We start from the raw sequence: 21,952 nt of genomic DNA on the forward strand, positions 1-21,952 counted from the left end.
CTCTCGCAGCCTTTTCTTCTGCGTCGTGTCTGCGAATGCGCTCCCGCGTGACCTTGGAGTCCAGGGATCGACGTAAAGAAGATTCTTTTTTTTTTTTTTTAATCAGACACACCACAACACATGCACTCACGGCGACCAACACACGCACGCACACACACGCTTCAAATGGTGGCCGGTGAAATGAGTTCTCTGCTTTTGACCCATCCTGGCTTGCCCTTTGGGGGGGGCAGCCAGGAGCAGTGACAGGTACAGCGACACGCCCGGGGACCAATTAAAGGTGTCCATCGCTGGTCAGGCGATGTTGTGCATGTTTTTAGTGGGGGTCCTTACTGACGTTACATGAAGGGAACCCCATGTGAGCGCGGGGAGAAAATGCAAACTCCACGCGGAAAGGCCCCCAATCAAGAGATAAGCCTCCGGAGTGCGGCGCCAACAGCGCCCCAGGTGGGAATCGAACCCAGGGCCTTCTTGCTGCGAGGCAGTGCAATGTGTCACGGTACCCCCCCCCCCCCCCTACACAGTGCCACATCACCCTCTAGATATCGCAGATGTAGCAGCCTGGGGGAATTGATCCGACGTGGTTTCACGGCAAACTGGCCGTCGATCTCTCACAGCGTTTCCGTCAAGAAAGGGCCCGCCGTGGTATTCTATCTACTCGCCCCCTTTGACAAGGAAAATGACGTCGCCTTGCATCTTTTGTTTGGAGTGCACTGTCCGTTGGGGGATGTCGTTTGTGCGTCCCAAAGCGGCCAACACGCCATCCCCCATACACAGGGCAGGGTTGCAAATAAATATTACTTTCGCCTCCCACTCCTGCGCCACTTCAAGGCCGCTGCGTAAAGCAACGTGGGCGGGTGGGGTGTTGTTCTTGGGGTGCTCATCCATCGGGTGTTGTTGGCCGTGCAGCGCCAGACCGTCGGGCGAAACGCGGGGCTCAGACAACTCCCGAGAGAGCCGCGGGGACGTCGACGGGGGCTGGAAGACGGGGCTCGGGAGGCCATCTCTCTCTCTCTCTCTCTCTCTCTCTCTCTCTCTCTCTCTGTGTGGTTGTTTTAAATAGGAGGGGACTGGAGGGGCGGCAGGACACTGTCTGGAGGGGACGGCTCCAGAGGGGGGGACAGGAGGAGCCGTGTTGGAGGAGTTTTTACAAAGCTCCCTCCAAGAAAAGGACGGGGGACCTCCAATGGAGAGTCCTACATGGAGCCATAGCTGTCAATAGTTTTGTTTCTGTTTTTAATCCCACGGTCGCAAAGGAATGTCCATTCTGCAAACTGCCAGAGTCCGTGTTTTACTGCTTTGCAGAGTGCGACAGACTTTTAGAGCTTTTTAGTCTTTTAAAGGAAAGTTTTAAGCTCTTTGAGGAGTGGTCCAGAAACTGTTTTATTTTTGGGGTTAGATACTACCGGGCCAACGCAGAGAAATGGTGACTGCTAAATTTTCTAGTAGGGGAAGCGAAGATGGCCATCTACCTCACGAGGAGGAACAAACTGAGGGGAAAGGACGGTGTTTTAGGAAGAGTGTTTGTAGCGCTGGTCAGGGCCAGAGTCTTGATTGATTTTAACTTTCACAAACTGATGAAGAGCCTGGACGCCTTCATCAAGCTGTGGTGTTTTAACGACGCCATCTGTTCCCTGGCGGAGGACGACCTGTGCTTCCAGTCTGTTTTTAACGTGTAGGACTCTGTTAGTGAACCAAGTGTGTTGGTTGCATTGTCTGTAACTGTGAAAATAAAGATGTTTTAAAAATCAAAAAATCTCTCTCTCTCTCTCTCTCTCTGCAGGAAGGTGCCGCCCCCTGGCTACGACCGGCGGCTCTGATTGGCCGGAGGCCTTTGTCCGTCATCCCGACGCGACGACACCCCCCCCACACCCCCCTTTTTAAGCAGACTCCCCGGCGCGTCGCTCTCTGGACCCGGGCAGCATCGCTCTCACCACGGCGCGGATTTACCTCTTGCCCTGCGGACGGTTTTCTTTTTTTTTTTTTTTTTTCGCCTCCTCCTCTCCTTCCTCCTCCTCCTCCTCCTCCTCGGAGGGGACACTGAAGTACCAAAACAAAACAAAGATCGTTCAAAAGGCGCCTCTCCCGCCGCGGTCAAGCTCAGGACATCGACTCTGATAGATTTTTATTATTATTTATTTTTTCCTTTTTCATTTTAAAGGCAAAACTTAAAAAATAAAAATGACTCAGTTCAACAAGGGACCGGCCTACGGATTATCAGCAGAAGTGAAAAGCAAAGTAAGTTTACTTTTGCGTTTAGTCCAAAAAAAAAAAAAACCACCTCCTCAATACAACCAGAGCCATGGTTCGAGGAGGAGGAGGAGGAGGAGGGAGGGGAGGGGAGGGAATGGAGTTACATTTGCGGACAAATTGGGAAGGTGCCATTTTAATCTGCCTCATGAACGTGTGGGGTGTTTGTCCTCCTCCCTCCCCGTGTTTCATTCCGCGCGGCAACAAGCGGCGTCTTAGAAAAGCGCCCCCGGTCGTGGGCCAACGCACCTCTGCCTCGTTTCCCACGTCGCTACTTCGTTCTCCGCGTTTCCACGTCGTTGTCTCCGCGTTCCAGCCTCTGCCTCGCTCCGCTCAAAGTCTCCCTTTCTCTATTGATTGGAACGGGGGCCCCACCCGCCCCCACCCCCACCCTCCCCTTCACGGCACGTCGCTTACAATGGGCGCCATTTAATAACTTTGACACACACACACACACACACACACGTAACAGTATGTAGTCACGCCGTGTTTTTTGGGAGCGGAAACGTTGACGTCGGCCAAACCCAAATCTAGTTCGTTGTTCCCGGAGGGATGAGTTCCGCGCCAGCTGCAAAAAAAAACAACAACAACAACAACAAGAAGAAAAACCCCCACAAAACAAAACGTGACTGTTCCATGATCGTGAAAGCGGTGGGGTCCGGGGACCGGGGGTTCCAGAGGGTCCCGCAGCGAGAAGGGCTGACCCGAAGCGTCAACGTCACTTCGGGTCCGAAGACCTCCAGGCCGCCGCGCCGCGCCGACCTCCCTTTCGCCGAAAGCGCAGCTTCACGGGAGTCGCCCACACGATGGTGGAGACAGTTGTGGCTGTTTTTATCTTTTAATTCTAAATCGTATCGAGAGACAAGTGACGTTTCCGATCGGGATCCCAGAGGCAACGTGCTCTCGAGCGGGGAGGGTCCCCGGCGTGAGAGCGGCTGATTTTAAACACCGACACGGAGGACATCCCCGGTAAGGTCAGCCCGCCCGTCCGCACGCCGTGTTGGGAGGTCAGGAGCGTGTCCCCGAACCCCCCCCCCCCCCCCGTCGGAACGCCTCCTCTTCGGCGGCCGGTTTCGAGGGCGTCCGTTCGACCCCCGCCGGGTGAGGGTTCACCGGGCGAGCGAAGCCCCGTGTCGGCGCAGCAGCCCCCCCCCCCCTCCCTCCAGTTGTCTCCAGCTTGAAGGAGATGGCTAAACCATGACATCATTGGAAATACTGCGCAGGGCAAAAGCGAGGACACGGTGATGGCCGAACAGCCCCCCAGCACCACCACCTCCTCCCACCCTGTGTCGAAATGCCCCAGTTTAGCTCTCAACTAAGTTTTCAAGGCCCAGGCAGCAGCCTTTAAAAAAAAAAAAAAAAAAAGATTATTATTATTTTAAATGGGGGTTTATTTCGCGTCGTCGTGTACTCGTTCAAGTTTCGCGGCGAGAAAAATGCTGTCGGTGCCTAAGTGGACTCTGATATATGGCCATTAGCCTCCGAAAGCGAAGTTAACTTTCTATAACTTTCAACAGTCTATAAATCTGCCCCGCAGACGACTTTGGGTTCAGCACTCCTGACTCCCGTCCGCAGAGGGACAGTTTCATGCAAGAAAAGGCTGGACTGTCAGATATTGCCCCCAACCCCCCCCCCCCAGAACAAAAGAATCTGTGCGTTGCAGGGGCCCCATCGGGGTGGGCTGGCTGGCCAGAGGTGCTATCTCTTAACCCTGTGCTCCTCTGCAAGCTGCATACATTAGATTCTTGGAATTCCAAAGCCAATATCCCGAGACGAAGACCCCTTCGCGGCAACATTCTACATAAAAGGGAATTATTATTATGTGAATTTCAAACAATCTATCCTGCCCTCGGTAGCCTGGACTTTTCGTCGTCACAAAGTTCATTTTTAAACTCAGTGAATGAAGGAAATTTGAAAAATGAAAGAGGAAGCAGTACTCGGGTGCTAAAATGTTGAACACAAAATTGTTCCACACTCAGTTTTGTCTTTTTTTTTGTTCTTTCTCTAATAAAATGTGTTTCCTCCGAATGCAAGTCTGCGGGGATTCAGTCCATGATTGGTCCATAACCGGTGAAGGCGTCCCTTGTGAGTTATACTTACTTGGAGAATGGAAGAACACTTGGTAAGGTAATCCATTCGCCACCTGGGTCACATGATTCTGTGGAAGTGTTGCATAGGATAAACGATATGACATCGGGTCCTAATGCGTTGGTCCCCGTCAATATTTCTTTCCACCGCCGCTGCCAACACCGTGGAGTTTTACTGGGAGTTCAAGCAATACACATCCAAGAGCTTTGTGACCGCAAATGCAAAGAAGCTTGATATTGAGCGCTTGTTAACCCCGGACGATAATCAGAAACTGAATTGGTGAAATTTCTGTGAGTGAATAGTTAGCTTTTTTTTGTTATTTGTTATTTTTTATTTTTTGCTCTAAACCCAGTCCTAGACCTACAATCCACCCCATTCAAATCCGGAGGCTACTTGCGGTAATGTCGGCTAAAACCAAAGGTGTTGATTCAACAGGCCGGGCCGCTCCGAGTCTAAACCTTAGGCCACGGGGGCAGTTCCCGGTAATCAAGCCCATCCTCTTAAGCCCTCTGACTTTTTTTTTTCTTTTTTTTTTTTTGCCTTTTCTTCTTCGCTCCCCCCTCCCAAAGGGTCACTCTTGAGTTTAGGTTTAAGTGCCGGCCAAGTATTTGATTGGCAACAGGAGAGCTCCAGCACCCTCTGCCCCTCCTTTCCACTGTTTGCAGGCATCTGCCTTACCCATGTCTTTTGACAGGAGTCGAGGGGTCATGAACTCCGGTGATGGCCTGCTCATCTAGTTCGGCCGGTTGAGCGTTTATTTATTTTTATTTTTTTAGATAAGCGTTGATGGAAGGTATGAAGTGTTTTTCTGTGTCAACAGGTTGTTCAATGCCGTGTAACGGTCGACTTTTTTGAATTTCAAGTTTTAACCCCCCAGCCCCCAAAAGATTTTTAGTGCCGCATTATTCAAAGAGGGGGATAAATAATTGAAATTAATGAATTTTTCTAGCAATGGAAATAACTTGAGCTCTGACGCTAACGATATGTTGGAGTTGGCTCCACCAAGCCCAAGCCTCTGATTAGTTCAAGCTGCTATCGTCTGTTCAGGGTGGAGGTTTGTAACTGATTTGTAATTATAAGAGAGATATATAAAATCGCTCTATTCTTAGCTGTCGCCCAGATTGACAACACACAACCGCTGTGTTCGCAGCACAACTTTCCTTTCTGGCTGTTTTAGTTCTCGTGTTGTTTCAACAAGAAACGGACATGCATCATTTAAGTGACATTCTGGTTCCATCCCACGTCCTAATTGTCCTCTGCGTCTCTTTTTTTGGTTTTGACCACAACCTCTCTGAAGGCCTTGCTATTGAGTAGCTACTGTTAAGAGATTGATAGCTGAAGTCGACCATACTGGCTGTCTTTGTTCCCCGACGTAACCAAAAGGTTATAGTCCTGACGAGCCTGTGGTATTGTTTGTTTTTCAACCCCCCCACCCCTCATGGTCGTGTTTGCCCTTGGGTGGGCCTGTTGCACCACGCAAACAGAGATTGATTGTTTGCGTCCGCGGGGCTACGAGGGGAGAGTCCTTTTCAGGGAGCTTGATCAGCGCAATAATAGGGATGTGAAAACGAGGGTTGGGGCCTTGTGCCGACTGTCTGAGTGCGCCTGCCCTCGTCACTCTGAAACTTGGGGCTCGAAAGTAAAAGAGCAATCTCAAGTGGAGGAATACAAAGTTGCTGTTGTGAGTGTCCCATTACACTGTGCTTTTTATTGTTTGTGTTTCTTGTTTCGAGACGGAAGCGCTCCCATGGATAAAATGTCAATTCTGTGTCGATAGAAAGCCGATTTCTACCCTTGGATATAAGGGTTTATGATCCACATTACATCCATTTAATTAAACATGATGGTATCGGCAGTTTGACAAAGGGGGGCATTCAGAGTTGTTTTCATAAGCTCCACTCCAGTTACTCCACCAAGGAAGATGTTTCATACGCTAGATTTGAATAATGGGATGCCACTGGGGTTTTGGTGGTTCTCACCACATAAATAACACCAGACGTGACTATTTAAATGGGCATTTGGGTTCGGCGGCTTTGGACAGAGTTGCTCTCCCTTGCCAAAATATTTCCTGATCAAGCTCCGGAATGGCGTCATCACCGCGGGAGGGTATCGTCTTGTGTGCAAAAGCGGCATTTTTCAACCAGTGTGTCGCAGCACACTGACCAAAATCAGCGGGTTTATTTTAAACCTGGGTCCTTCACTATAGTAGAAGCAGCATGGAGCACCGGCGCACTGATACTCTATGCAACGGTGCTTTGGCGGCGGGTAGCGGGGACCAGCGGGGAGTGTCGGGGTTCTCCGCTGTGCTCCCCATGGTGCGATCCCCACACTCACAACGTTTCACAGTCCGCCATGTGGGGGAAAAAAAGTCAATAACTTTTGATTTTTGGATTCTTAAAAGGGATTTGAAACGATGGAATGATACATGGATATTCCTGTCTATTTATGTGGCAGCGTCCAGGACTTCAACGTACATCGTGCAGATAAAGGGGTCTAAAAAGCCACTTAAAAAAATGAATAAGGTACATTTCTTTTTGTGTTGCATATCTAAATGGCAAGGCTGGGACCACAAATTTCACTCAAAGTGACGACTATGTGGAGTGATTTTTGAGAGGCGGTTCTTGGGCCGCTCAGTAAAAAGAGTCGTTTGATTTTCCGACTCTTGGTTTGTTTGACTCGGTGGGTGTAACGCACCGTGAGCGAGGCAGGACTCCCTGAATGAGAACGATAGTCAAAAGATTAGATTGGTATCATATGAGACGTGTCAAACACCGTGGCAATCTTTTGCCTTGGACTTGTAGTCAGTTTGTGAGAAGACGATTCACACGCTCGCCCACTCTTTTGCCGGCGGGGCTTCCGGTTCCCGGGTGATATAAAAGATTTGTTCGCTACAAAGTACTCACTATTAGTACTACTTAGAGTAGTAGTGGTCGCTGTAGGATTATTTCATTGTACAAAGTGGGCCATGGCAGAAAAAGGGTTGGGAAAGAGGCATGTTTTCCAGTGTTCGCTTCAATCGAACTGCGTACATCGACTTGGCCACCATGTCCGTAGGGCTGCCGCCCGCCTCCTCCTTTCGGACCGGGGTGGCGGAGGGCGCCTCGTACTGGAAGCGAGCCAGAGCCCAGATGGCTGAGGCTCCACTTGGAGGTTCCCAGGGAGAGTGAATAGTGCCGTGTCTTTGTTGGTCAGGCTAATGGCTTCTGTGTTGTTGCTACCGTAGGTGTCCATGGCACAGCTCAGCCGTCTTTATCTCTAACATCCCTACCGTACGGGTGCTGTGGCAGGTAGACATCCTCGGAGGCGGTCTATGTAGTCTACACCCACACTCTCTCCCATGCAATGTGGTGACAGTGCAGAGCTCATAAAATGGAATTGGACTCGGCAGTTCCCCTGGGTTTCCTCGACCTCCTCTGTTATTGTTGTCGTTAACAAAAAGGTTCCATTTATAGATGCAGAGGAAAGATTCTCTTCCTGGAACCATTGTTTCTTTCCCAACTTGCAGCCTTCAGTAAGATAGAGCAGGGCGAGTATTTTGGTTTTTTAGATACGGCTTATTTTGACGGGGCAGCTGCCAGTCTGGTGTGAATATTGATTCGGTGAAAGCGCGACCCACTTACAAATCCGATTTACGTAGTCACATAGACGTTGAGGACACGGATACCATTGACTGACCAGTGACTCCAAACTGCCAAGGACTCTCACGGTTTCCTGCAGTTACTGCTCCTGCAAATGGCATGGAATTAGAACAGTAGGCTTAATGATTATGAATACTCAAGAGACTTGCGTCATTCTTATTTTTCTACAGAGATTATTCGCTTAGCTATGATTCTTAGTTTAAGGAGAACCGACTGGTTGCCTGTGGGTGTTTTTTGTTTTTTTTTGCTTTGTTCCCTAGACATCGGTCAATCAAACAGATTATGTGGTCTTGAGTTTTTTCGAGCGGTGCCGAGGGGATGGTTAAATATTAATTAACACCGGCCGGACTATTTATTTAGCCTTGGTCCATTGCCCAGTACCTCATGTGTATGATTCAGCAAATGGTTAATCAACGCCAAGGTGGTTGAGAACGGAGGGACGGGTGGCTTTATCAGCTTGAATGTTCAACTAAAATTGGTTTTTGAATCGTTGGGTATTCTTGTTTATTCGTTGTTTGGTTGTTGTTGTTGTTGTTGTTGTAGTGGCATTGATTCACACATGCCCAAAGTAATGCGTCTTCTTTGTTTTCCTCATGATGCTCATTTTTAAATTTTTCCATCCAGATGAAGAGAGCTGGATGTCTTTTATTTAGATTTTTTTTCTACGATGCCTGTTTTCTAAAGAGTGTTCCTGGCAACCCTCCTAGAAAATAACTGCTGAGGGAAGGAGAGGGGGGGGGATCCCTTCTCTCTAATCATTCTCTCCCTCTCACTCTCTCTCTCTCTCTCTCTCTCTCTCTCTCTCTCTCACTGTGGCTTCTCTGTGCTCCTCTGAGAAGAGCTTTAAAAACTCCCGGGACACAAAATGCCTCTGATTAATTCCTAAATGACAGCGCTTTCAGGCCTGATATTATGGACAGAACTTTCCACTTGAACCTTTCCCTCCAACATCCCATTCGGTCATGGTTTTGGAACACGACGCGGCTTTGCCCTTTTTAATAAGACCGGACGGGTGAACAGTTCATGCATGTTTTTCTCGGTTACTCGTGAGTAGGCCGAAAAAAAATTGTATTTATTTTCTCTCCTGAAGCTTCAATGAAGTTTGGGGAGTGCTGTGTAGTGGCGACCCCTCTCTTACTGCTGTCGATGGGGCTTCAGTGAAGGAGTTATGGATCTCAGGAGAAACGAAATGATCCTTTCTGCTCCGATCCCTTCTCTCACCAGAAGTTTGAACATCTGTGGAATCGGTCGTATTCAAGGGATTTTTGTCTGGATTGGCTCAAGGGAGTTGCTGCTTTTTATTGCGTAATTGGAGTTTTGACTGAAAACCTCTTTACAACTGCATGATAAACAGTTTATAGTATTTGCAGTTATCAATTCAAAAACCGACCGTCTGACGACATATCCCTTTCCAGTGTGTCATTAAAGTTGGTTCCCATCATTTATAACAGATGGCACAACCTCGCTGAAGTCCTGACTACTGAGAGACTTGCCACGCTGCTGCAGGTTCTCGCCGTGCTTCGGTGCAGTCTAGTGGGGCAAACATTTAAACCTTGAAAAATGTTGATTCTCCTTTGTGAGATGGGAATCTCACATTACAGTCAACGTTGCTATATGTTGTATCTGAAAAACAATGGTTGTAAACCCTGCATTTTTAAGTTTTTCTTATTAAGTTTTTCTGGGTTTTATTGACTCTTTCAATCCCACAAATGGGCTCTTTGGGCCACGTCTGTGCTCGCACAAAAGGCTGGAAACAGGGAGTTGCAGTAGGTTGCCGACTGGCAATTTGCCGCAACTCCAACTCCCTTCTGGCAGCCTACATACTACAGCACCATGCAAGCTTCCGCGACAGCGTGTTGCCAGCGGGAAGCGGCACAACTTCCTGTTTCTAGCCGCCGTTAGTGTGGACGTTGCCAAAACAGCAATCAAAGCTCTCTGACTGTATTGCGAATTTCCCATTTTTGAAAAGGAGATTTGACGTTTCTTTGGCTTAAAACTTTGCCCCATTGGACTTTGGCTTATAATCACCACGAAAAGCTACAGCAGAGCGGTACGTTTCTTTCGTGGAAACAGTATAAATAAGTGGAGGGAGCATTTTAATAAGGCCCAGGTTGGAAAAATAGTGAACCTATCCTTTTAAATAACGGGGGTCAATATCCCACAGCCTACGTGCTCGGCAACAAAGAGTTGACTGTGGTGAAGGGAGCGGACGCCAGATGTTTTGTGTCTCGAGGTCTTCTTCCCTCTCACTTTGGCCCATAGTGCTCAGCCCGTATTTCTTTGTATGAGAAGGGATGTCTGTGGGACAGGCTTGTTAAAAAGCCATGTTTATGCTGCCTCGGCCAATACTGGAGTGTTGTTTACAGTGGCAGATGAGCTAATGGCGGGAGTCTGCAGCTGTCCCGTAAGCATGTTATTACAGTAAAGGCGTAAAGTGTTTTGTTTCACATGCGCGAGCCTCGGGGAAAGCGAGTATGGTCGGGGGAATTTTCTCACTCCGTTCACCTCCAATAACTTCGGATTTTTACGTCCACGTTTATCGTCAGACAGGATTCTGGCTGTGCTTCGGGTTGTTTTCAAAGGTGAAAACCCCAAAGTATAGGTAAGATTCACAGCAGCCGAGCCAGCACAGTGTTCATGTGGCAACTGAAGTTGCGGATGTTTGTTGTAGGTAACCATTCGCCCGATTTGTGTATTATACATACTGAAGGAGCTACAATTCTGAAGTTGTGGCCATTAGGAGAACACTCTTTTGGAAATTTTTTATTTATTTATATATTAAAAAAAAAAAAAAAATTTATATATATATATATATATTTAATTTTTTTTGATTCCTTGAACCGTGCCTAAAATATTAATCGTGCCAACCTGAATTAGTTCTAAGCGAGCAAAGTCTCTATTCTCTCACTGAGGATTCCAAGAGTCCATCAACGAACCACTGTTCCTCACAACCATCAAGGTACCGATGAAGGTTCAGTTCAATGAAATGACGTAAGCCTCAAGGATACAAAGATAATCCCCTTGGATCAACCTCTATACAGGGCTTTGTTAAAACATCTTTTTTTTTATTCCTTGTACATTGACACAGAATAGCACTACAGGGATATGAAACTATGGCATCCTAGACTTGTTTTATGACTTTTACTATGATAATAAATAGAGCAAAACTGTAAAAAAACAAAAGTTAATTATGGGCTAAATATTGAGCAAAATGCCCATTTACTTAACACTGACCAAATATTAGGGAGATTATCAACGCAGTGGACTCTTGAATTAGACTACGGAGGTCAATTAACAGGGACAACAAACGAACATTACAATTGCATTGATATTCTAATAAATCATTTTCGAGGACAGTGAATTACACAATAAAAGCACCTCTAATTTCGTGAGATGTCGGTAATTAATAAACCACTACCCCCGACGCCCGGCAAACTGGAATTGCGTGCTCCGCTGTGTTTGCAATCCTGCCTGATTGCGAAAGCCCACTCGCTGAAACCAGGACAGTGTGAGAGACGGCGGATGGTTCACAAGGAAAGAGGGGAGGGAAAGATAAACATCTGAAGGAAACGGCCTCCCCCGAGCGCACATAGCGAGGCCTCATTTCGACAAACGCCGCCTTTCAGATTGTCCCGGCAGGGTGTGTGTTCGTGTAAACAAAAGGACCAGGGGGTTTGGGGCGGCGGCGTTGTGTCCGCGACCCAGACTGCCGCGACTCCTGCTGACACCAGTGTTCTGTTCCAGGAAGCAGGTGATTAGTTCAGGCAGGTCAGGGAAGTGTGTGTGTGTGTGTGTTCACTAACAAAATGCCTGGTGCAACCAAAGCTCTTGAAAATACCAGCAACGGTCTAAAGGTGCCATCCAAAAAAAAAAAAAAAAAAAGTATTTGAAATTGGCGAGCCCCGGGGGGGTATCAGGATCCTCCCGTTATCAAGTCCAAAAGATAAAACCGCGACGCGTCCCAGCCCACACGACTACAGGCCATGACGTTTTCCACTTTTCTACCCTGGTCATAACACTCCTAATGAATCACAGCTCGTTTTACAAAGGTTTGTTTGGAGTTGCGTTTTCGGAACTGTTTGTCGACCAATCCGTTTCGTGTAAATCCCGATCAGGACGTCCGCCAATTTAAGGCCCCTTCATCCGAAGCCCCTTTGTTTTTTTGTTATTTTTTTTTTGTTTTTTTTTTTGTTTGTTTTTTTCCAGGTTTTCCTTTGTGAGAGCGGCGCTTAAGTCCGTTTTCTTTTTTCGACATCGTCAAAGGGGGAAAACTGTCACATTCACGTCGTTGTCGCCCTTTGGCTTTGTTACACGGACATAAGCAAAGCAAAAAAAAAAAAAAAGACTTTCGGGGGGAAACAAAGCCTCATTGTTTTGTGTGCTTTATTTTTATTTTTATTTTTCCATTTTTTTAAGATTGCCCAGAAATATGACATGCAAAGGGAAGAGGAGCTGCGCTACTGGATCGAGGAGATGGTGGGAATGCCTATTGGGGATAACTTCCAGAGAGGCTTGAAGGACGGCGTCATCCTGTGCGAGTAAGTGTTTGCAGGGTTATTGTTTCGGGGGCGGAGTCAGCTGTTTTTGTCCAACCTGGGGGGGGGGGGGTGGGGGTGGGGGTGGTGTGTGCTGAGCTCTGCAGAAAAGACTGCAAAGCTATGCCGGCTCAGATGCACGGGGAGATCGATACCAGGCTGGGTGTTTGTGACAGCGAGGCTTTCCCATCCAACCCCCGATGCTCTTTAACCTCATCAGTTTTTCCTCTGTCTCTCTCTCAGATTGATAAACAAACTGCAGCCCGCCTCCGTAAAGAAAATCAATCACTCACAACTCAACTGGCACAAGGTATGACCTCCCTTTTCCGAGGCAACTATCTATTAAGTGTTCACACCCAGACGAGAGAACTCGAGCCGCGGAAATAAAGGGGGGTATTAAGACCCGTCGCAGCATGTCGTGCGGTGAAAAGTAGACTCATTCTTTAAGCTTTTGTGCCACTTCCAGTCACAGCTCTGAGCTGTTGCTGGAAGTGCTCGGTCTCTGAGCCTCTCTCCCCCTCCCCCTCTCCCTCTCCCTCTTTCTCTCTCTCCCCCTCCCTCCCCAGCTGGAAAACCTTGGGAATTTCATCAAAGCGATCCTGGCCTACGGCCTCAAGCCCAACGACATCTTTGAGGCCAACGACCTGTTTGAGAATGGGAACCTGACTCAGGTTCAGACCACGCTGCTCGCGCTGGCGAGCATGGTAAGCTCGCGCAGACGCTCCGAAGCGGGGGGGGGAAAAAGGGCTCTGGCCTCCTTAATTCCCCCGCGAAAATCCAATGTCCAATCTGTCCCCCGCTAACTCCTCAGGCAAAGACCAAAGGCATCGACACGAAGATCGACATCGGCGTGAAATACGCGGACAAACAGGCGCGGCATTTCGACGACGACAAGATCAAGGCCGGCCAGTGCGTCATCGGGCTGCAGGTATTTTTATTATTGCTGCTTTCTATTATTATTATTATTATTATTTTCTTGTTTTCCTGCCGAGGTCCGGTGCGTTTAAAACGTTGGGGCCCCGTCCGCCTCTCCCCTCCCTCTTCTACCCGACTCAGATGGGGACGAACAAGTGCGCAAGTCAGGCCGGAATGACCGCCTACGGCACCAGGAGGCATCTCTACGACCCAAAGACGCAGACGGACAAACCGTACGACCAGACCACCATCAGCCTGCAGATGGGCACCAACAAAGGCGCCAGTCAGGTGAAAAGCTGCCCCCCCCCTCCCCCCGTAGAGAGTCTGTGAACAGTCTCCTCTTACCGGCTCGGCCGCAGATAGCATCTCGTCATTAAAGGATCGGTTCACCGTGGTTCAACCCGGGCCTTATTAGTAAACAGCAGACTCACAACACGTTTAATTGTGTCCATTACAGCCGTGTTTTGAATAGCTGGAGTGTCTCATTTCATTTAGAACTACTTGTTTGCCCCAGAACATACCAAGCCGGAACATACCCCCCACCCCTTCCCCGAGCGTCGCTCTCGGGGAAGGGGTGGGGGGAATGATACGGCGCTACTTCCTGTTTCTAGTCTCTGACATCTAGTCTCTATAGTGCAAAAAAGTCAATAAAAACCCGATCAAACGCACGGTTTTGGACCATTCCCCCCCCCCGGGTAGAACAAAGACCGTGACAATATTGTGAGCTTCCCCTTTTCAAAAAGGAGACTCAACATTTTTATTATTATTATTATTTATTTGTTTATTTTTAGCACAGTGAAGTTTCTCAACAGTAAAGCATTCAGCGAGGTTGTACCGTAAGCAGTTCTAAACGATGGGGACCAACATTTTAATAAGGTCCGGCTTGTGTGACGGCGAACTTATCTATTAATGACGATTTAAGATGGGGTTTCTCCTTATTGTACTTAGTTTGGAGTAAAGGTGCCGCTCACTGATTATTTTTGTTAGCTAGGACGTTTTGAATGTTATCGTTTCAACGGTTGCAACACGTCAACACACTTACTCCCGCCCTACAGGCCGGCATGTCGGCCCCGGGTACCCGCCGGGACATCTTCGACCAGAAGGTGGCGGTGCAGCCGCTGGACAACTCCACCATCTCCCTCCAGATGGGCACCAACAAGGTGGCGTCCCAGAAGGGCATGAGCGTGTACGGGCTGGGCCGGCAAGTCTACGACCCCAAGTACTGCGCCACCCCCACTGAGCCGGCCATCCACGCCAACGGCAGCCAGGGCACCGGCACCAACGGCTCCGAAATCAGCGACAGTGACTATCAGGCGGAGTTCCAGGAAGAGGAATACCAGGGAGGCTACCATGACGACTACAGCACCCACTACAACGACCAGGGTATTGACTATTAGTGGCTATGCCCCCCAAAAATAAACACCTTCGCCTTTTACCCTTTCCTACACAACCGCTAGTCGGAGCAGTATTAACAAGTGTATTTTGTCGACGACACAACAGAGCAAGTCTTTTGCTATCCTCGCTAATCTTTATTTTTTATTTTATTTTTTATTAAAGCATAAAGAGAAATATCGCCTCCTCTCCGGCTCTTACCAGAGTGGCGATGGTTGTTATGTCATAGTCATAAGCGTAGAATGGTGAGAATTAAAAACATAAAGTTGAGGATCCGCCTTAAGTTTATTTCAAGCTTGAAATCATTCTTCTTTTTTTTCTTTTTTTTTTTTTTCTTTAAATCTACTGTTTTTTGTTTTGTTTTGTGTTGTTTTTCTTATTATCAACTGAGGGACACTGTGAAGTCGCAGTATTTTCCATCAGCTTCTATGAAACCAGCAATGTAGCGAGAGCCGAGCCTGATGCATTCACACGACGGGCTCTGCCGCGCGCCGACCGGTCTTGAAGGTTTTTGTAGACGCCTTTTGAACACGTGCGAAACTCAAATTTTTATCATTCCGTGGAATCGCCGAAACGGTTGAAGAGTTTGTACTTTTTTTTTTTTCTGACGGCCGTTCCACTAGAGAAGACGACTGACCAGAGTTTATTCAATTCCCCCCTGTAAGGGCTAGTCATTCCCGTGCCATTCCCATATTACGATTTTATTATTCCCAAACTGTATTTATTGCCATGCCCTCCCAATTATAAACCATCCCACAGTTGTATTGTTCTTTCTAAGAAAAAAAAAAGTGTATGTTACAATATAAATAAAGCCTTAAATTCTTGGGTTCTTAAAGTATCTCTGTGCGGTGCGTGGCTCCTTGAGACGCTCTTGTCGTGGTCGGGTCGGAGGGGCTTCGGCTTCGACCTGTCGGCTTCGTCTGTTATTGCGCCCGCGAGCGGGAAAACCTCCTGCGTCTCCCGCTAAGTCCACGTACGCCGACACGCCGCGGAAATAACCGGCTGTGCTCGACACGTGGAATGCCGCGGACGGCGACAGTCACGCGAAAAATGAAGCGCGCTACATCCGCTGTACCTGTGTGCCGGGGCGAAAGCGTACGGCCGGTCACGCTGCCGTTGCTCATCGGGTGGCGCGCGGCGTTGGGGGGCTGGTTCCCCGAAATAAAAGAAAAAGAGAAAGGGAAAAAAAAAAACAGGAGGAAGACCGAGCAACTCGCCGCTCCTGCTCCCACTGAGCCGAAAAAGCACCGTGGTGGACGTCTTCCTGTTGCGAAATTTCACGAGTCACCAGGAAGTGTAAATTGGCTTTTTGCCATCGCTCATACAGAGCTCGATTTCCCGGTGAATATCCAGTTCTGATTCAATTGGATAATTTAATTTCGACTCGTGCGATCAAATTTTGAACAGCGGCCGGCCCGTTTCCAAGAAGGGTTGCCGTAGATCCACCCGCCCCCCCCGCTGTTGTGCCGCCTCTGCTCATAAGGGTTCATTGACCTCGGTCATTTTGGAGACTTCCAAAATATCTCACCCCCCTGCGAGCGGGGGGAATGCAAGTCAAAAGACATGGATGGGTCCCCGTGGAGAGGTGCCGTTGTACCGAAGACGCTGAAACGCACCAGTTAACCCCTCCCCCGTCTGTCTCCCGGATAGCTGGGGGAGAAGAGGGAGGAGGTTGCTGTCGATGGGGGCGAAGGAATAACACTTTTCTTTACATGGATGGATGAATGGATGGATGGATGAGCTGGTTCTGAGGACGGTTCTGGGCTCCACACAGCCCAGAATGAACCAGAATCTTTACGGTCGATCCGGTATTGAGACCTTCCTTGGAGAAGCTTTCTTTCAAGAGCCCCAATTGAGACCCCCCCCCTAACCCCACCGTCCTCACCTCGCCGTCGATACCTGCAGGGAGGCACGGATCCTGCACGGCGGTCTATGAACAAACCTCTCTTGTGCCCTTTAAAAAAAAAAAAAAAAGATTACTGACCTCGTTAGCACTCTGTTTTGTCTTCTTCGTCGCTGTGATAATGGGCTATTTCCATCCCCAATTAGGAGGGCGGCGCATGGGGACACACACACACACACACACACACGCGGGGCCTGCCGGTCGAGCTCGGCCCCTCATTGTGAGTGCAACGTGATGGGTTGATCAAACGGACGCGGGTCCAGCACCAATGGGATTCATGAGAACGCCGTGGCGTTCATTCAAGAGGCCCGGCTCTCTCTCTCTCTCTCTCTCTCTCTCTCTCTCTCTCTCTCTCTCTCACCCTCCCTCCCTCCCTCCGCTGGTCATCCCCTGCCTGGTGGAATAATCACTGCTTTGTGCAGGGCTGCGGAATCCGGGGTGAAAGACGCAAAGACTCAATTATAGAGAGGGAGTCCAAAAAAAAAAATAAAAAGCGCAGTAACCGCAGCCACTGCGGAGGGAAGAAGAAGAAGTCGTCTTGATAAACGATGCAAAGTATTGCTTTCGTTAGGGCGACGGGGGGAACTCTTATTACTGCGTCGAGAGCCGGGCTGCGTACGTGCGCGGTGTCGGGTTGCGGCCGCGCCGAAACCATTAACCACGGGGCCGAAAAATTGACGAGGTGGAATTTCGGCGGTCGGCGGCTGACGTTTCCTGCGAAACATGGCCTGCTGCGCCTTCCCACTCGGTCGGCTCCAGATCCAAGCAGGTTTACCTGTGGACTTGGGCTCCGCCGGCTCCGCTCTTTTCGGCGTGCGACTCGGGCCGTTAGGAAAAAGACGCAACCTGGTGCTTTGTCGGAAAGGTTCCGCTCAATAGCGCGGCTCTTCCCTGGAGACGCTGGGAGTACAGCGGCTGCCTGTGGAAAAAGAAGAAGGGGGGCGGGGGGGGAAGGGTTCTCGGTCCAGAGGCCTAGGCCTGGAGTTTATTAAGGGATGGATGTTTGGGCTGTAACTCAGCACACCTCCGCCTTTGGTAACAATGGAAGGGGGGAATGTTTTGGGGGGGGTGAGTGGTGATTATTTTGGCTTCTCGCAGACACTGCGAAAGAGCGGGATAAGTGTCGGGGGAGGGGCTGGGCGCGTTCTCTCAGTCGACAAGACGATCCTGAGGTGCGGCGGGGGCGCCACTCTACCCGCCGCCGCATCGTTTCCGTCTCATTCTGATTGGAGGTGAGTAGTCTGACATGAAATGGCAACCGGAGCATTAATGACGGCCCACGAAGTTATTAACTTGACTGCTTGGGATGTTGGGGGGGGGGGGGTGTTGTGATGGTGGGGGGGGGTGAAGTCGGCCAAGCTTCCCCGTGTCGCTTTTCCATTCCATCGCTAATGTGCATCTGACTCTGTTAATCGCCGGAGTTGAAATGTGCCAGTTTTTGATTCCACTCGACAGGTCGCGCTCGGCTTAAACCGCCGCTCAGACGCTTGTTATTCCTCCCTGAAGCCGGCGTTCAAAGCACAGGCCCTCCCCCCTGCTACATTCACCAAACAGCAATTATTTTGAAAGATGTGTTTTGTGCTTGCAGACTTCTACGTCCACCTGGCGCAGAGTTTGGTGGAAAGGGAGGAGGGGGATGTTTGAGTTCACATGCAATACAGTCGCTGGTATCCACTAACCCAGTGGAACGGAATGAATTTGTACATCCGTTGCAATTTTGATCTTGCAACAAAATAAAAAATTTTTTTTTTTCGTTTTTAGTGCGGTGGCAAAGTGAAATATTTTTAAATTTGAAATATTCAAGGCACACCTGGTGAGCTCGCACAGGGGTAGGAGAAACACTGCTTTAGGGACCCCGTTCGCTCTGTGGGATGTCAACGACGACGCATGTCTGACGTGGAGATGAGACGACGTGATTCTGCCCTGACATTCCAGGCGCCGGCAGGCTTTTGGGGATCGCCGAGCAAAGCCCCCCGATCGGAGGAGATTCATAGCCCCACTCCCGTGGCGCACGGGCCTGTGGTATGAACTTCTCACGACGCGATCCGACGGCTCGGCCGAGACACCGAACATGTTTAAAATGTGATCGTGTCGGGAGTGACGCAACGAGCTACAGCCAATGAGAGTGTGTGTGTGTGTGTGTGTGTGTGTGTGTGTGTGTGTGTGTGTGTGTGTGTGTGTGTGTGTGTGTGTGTGTGTGTGTGTGTGTGTGTGTGTGTGTGTGTGTGTGTGTGTGTGTGTGTGCCAGAATCTGAACCAGATGATAGTCATACTCCATTATGGTGATTTACTTGTTTTGACCTTCCAAATCGTGCTTTCTTCCTTTCATGGTACAAAGGCACACCACGACTCATGCCAGGAAGCTTAGCCTATTTTATTAAAAAAAAAATAATAATAATTCCCTGTACGCTCCCTAATACCAGAAAAGTGACGTCAGCCGGAAGAGGTGCACAATGGAGTCACTGTGGCCCCAGGGCAACACTCAAATACCTCAGATTCGATTTGGGGCCATGAATGGAGAAGGCAAGACTTCCTCCATTTAACTGGCAATTAGCGAGTGCCGGTTCTCGAATAAAAAAAAAATAGTAAAAACAAAACAAAAAGGCCCCGCAAGTTTAGGATCCGAAGCCTCGCAGAGGGGCTACATTTACCATTATTATGGAAGAGTATTCAGGGCCACGAAAAAATAAAAAATAAAAATTGTACTCCCGTGTTTCAAGAACAAACTTGTAATTCCGAGTTTGAAGCCGAAATTTCAACAAAGTCGAAATGACCTTTGGAGAATACAGTCCAGTCCCCGTCCCAGGACGAGGCGGGGGGAGCCCCCACGCAGCCCACATCCCCACACTTAAAGCATTTCATGGCCCCCGAGTTGGCGTGAACCATATAACGCCCCCGTGTTTCACCCTGAACATTATATCCCGGTCCTGCTCCGGGGAGCGAAACAGCATGAGCACCTGCTAACGACTGCACGCCTCAGCTCCTCGCTTTTTGAAGAGCGGGATCCTCTTCATCGGGCTTACAATCCCACCGAAACACCGCAGCCTCGTTAGAGATGAACCGGGGGTACTTCTGAAATCCCCCCCCACCCTGGTGGAGGGCGGCGACACCGACGCAAACGGGCCGTCCACCGAGAGGCCGCGCCACGCCAGTGGGGCCACGTCGCCCCCCTCATCGAGGGACACCGCCCTCACGATACGTTTTCACTTTAACCTCGGAATTCCGGCTCTATTCTCTTTATTCATGAACTTAATTTGGACTTTAAAGTCGGACTTCCGAGTTTATTCTCGAAACACTGGGGTATTTTGTTGCATTTTATTTGAGTGGGTCATCCTCTTCCGTAGATTGTCATTTGTATACCATTTGGGGGAAAAAATACAAACAAGCTTAATCATCATATAATGAAAATGAATAAATATTACACTCCATTTAAATCAATTAAATAAATACACATATTTTCAAGAGTTGGAGGTGAAGGTGGGCTGCTTTTCAAAACCACCAGGGTTCATTTTGACAGTGAGGTGACGCCCACTTCTTATGATGATCAGGAGTCTGTTTTGGACGGGGTTATCAACATGCAGGTTTGATTTGAAAACTGCAATTTGTCCCGCCCTGCCCCGCCCCGCCCCGCCCACAAGCCCCCTGTGTGTTTTGGGTCCACACCTCTCCAGAGCGTTCCCTTCCCTCCTGTCAGTGGCCTTTGTCGGGAGATGAACCCGCCGAGCGCAAGGAATGTTCCTGCACGTTGCATCATTTGACTATTAATTGGGTTCTGCTTGAGCGCGCGCACACACACAAACACACACACACACACACACACATACACACAAACACACACATTTCCCACGCATGTCACAACAGATGAGCGCGCGCAAGGACCCATGCATGAGCGTGTACGCACGCACACACACACACACACACTACCACCAAAACACTCTATATGCCTATCTAGACATCGGTAGATTTCAGTTCACCAAAATCAATGTTAATTAAATATTCGTCGTCACAATACTTAATATTTTTTAAATCATAATAATAAATAATAAAAGCCCTCTGGTGCTGTCTACTTTGCGTCCACCTTGATGGTCTGTGTTGTCCCTTAGTCTCATCACTCCTCCGTGGTGCACAGGTTCCATGAGCTAGAATCGCAGATTGCTGCAGTCAGCCCTCCTCCAAATCTCAGCACGGAATGCTCTCCTGACACCCGCGTCGCGTCAGCAACATATAGATTTGTGGTGACGAGATGAGGCCACCAACCCTTATCTTCCCCACCGGCGACGGGAGCGATGCGGCCGGACTTGAATTCCCTCGAGGAGGCGATACGACACGCAGACGCAACCGGGGTGCTCGATCTTTAACCGACACCTTACACGACACAACAGCGCGGCGACGTGGTGTGCGGGCCGGTGTAGGGCGCAAGACGGGCACGCGGGTCCTCTTGTCGTACGTGGGAACGGGAGGAGACGCGTGGAAACCCGGCGGTCCCCAGCGCTTCGCCGCGGTTCGGCGGACCGCCCCCGCGCCCTGCGAGGTCCTGGAGGGGTCGGGGCTTTTTCGGAGAGAAGTAACCAAGCCAAGATGGACGACTTTTGGCCGGCTCGCTTCTTTCACACACGCTTCGCTGCCTCTCTGGTGCGCTTTCTGACTGGAGGCCTTTTTATTTATTTTTTTCGTTTTGTTTTTAATCGTGAAAGCGTCCGACAGGACTAGAACCCGCCTGGCACCTGGAAACCTTTCGGTCGAAGCGGGCCGGTACTCGCCGGCGCGCAGCACCGGCACTTCTACGCTTTGCTCTTTGGCGCACGGTGACTTTTTCTTGCGCGCCGACACTTCTCACAGGCTGCCGGTGCTCTGTTCTGCCCTCTCAAGTGGACATATTGTAAAATATATCATATTTTATTCATTGGGTGCACACTTTTATTTTTCTTTCTTCTTTTTAAATCATTAGAACGTACGAGCCGCAAGCTCCGGCTTAAATAGCCACCGCACATGTGAATAAGGGGGGTTACCGGCACATTTTCCTCCACTCGAAGCGCTGTTCGTCGTTGACGGGAAAAACAACATTTTGAGACTCCACAACCTTTTTTATTTATTTATTTATTTATTTTTTTGACAAAACAGATGAGGGTTGGCACAGCGGCAAGACATGTGACACCTAGAGGACACTTTTTTATTTATTTTTTTTTTTTTTTAAACTGATCCGGTGACACAGCAGCATTCCAGAGTCTAATCTA

General features: G+C 49.2%; 1 protein-coding gene across 2 annotated transcripts; it reads left to right on the forward strand.

Moving 5' to 3' along the window:
• Positions 1-1,918: 1,918 nt before the first annotated feature.
• cnn3a (calponin 3, acidic a) lies at positions 1,919-15,653 on the forward strand. Of its 2 annotated transcripts, none has more exons than XM_080020151.1 (7): positions 1,919-2,235; positions 12,390-12,511; positions 12,752-12,818; positions 13,075-13,212; positions 13,320-13,436; positions 13,565-13,711; positions 14,479-15,653. In XM_080020151.1, exons 1-7 carry the CDS (start codon positions 2,179-2,181, stop codon positions 14,818-14,820), a joined length of 990 nt encoding a protein of 329 aa, XP_079876277.1. In that variant the 5' UTR covers positions 1,919-2,178; the 3' UTR covers positions 14,821-15,653. The 2 variants fall into 2 exon arrangements, with proteins under 2 accessions (XP_079876277.1, XP_079876278.1); XM_080020152.1 differs by lacking the exon at positions 1,919-2,235 and adding an exon at positions 2,991-3,216.
• The last annotated feature ends 6,299 nt before the right edge of the window (positions 15,654-21,952 follow it).

The sequence above is a fragment of the Zeus faber genome (genome assembly GCF_960531495.2).
Source record: "Zeus faber genome assembly, chromosome: 19".
In the NCBI taxonomy this organism is placed as follows: Eukaryota; Metazoa; Chordata; class Actinopteri; order Zeiformes; family Zeidae; genus Zeus; species Zeus faber.

Bases quoted from the DNA above. Each gene is read 5' to 3' on its own strand.
- cnn3a (XM_080020151.1), top strand. From the start codon at position 2,179: ATGACTCAGTTCAACAAGGGACCGGCCTACGGATTATCAGCAGAAGTG. The intron at 13,213-13,319 runs GTAAGCTCGCGC...CTAACTCCTCAG, and splicing joins TGCTCGCGCTGGCGAGCATG to GCAAAGACCAAAGGCATCGA. The intron at 13,712-14,478 runs GTGAAAAGCTGC...CCCGCCCTACAG, and splicing joins CCAACAAAGGCGCCAGTCAG to GCCGGCATGTCGGCCCCGGG.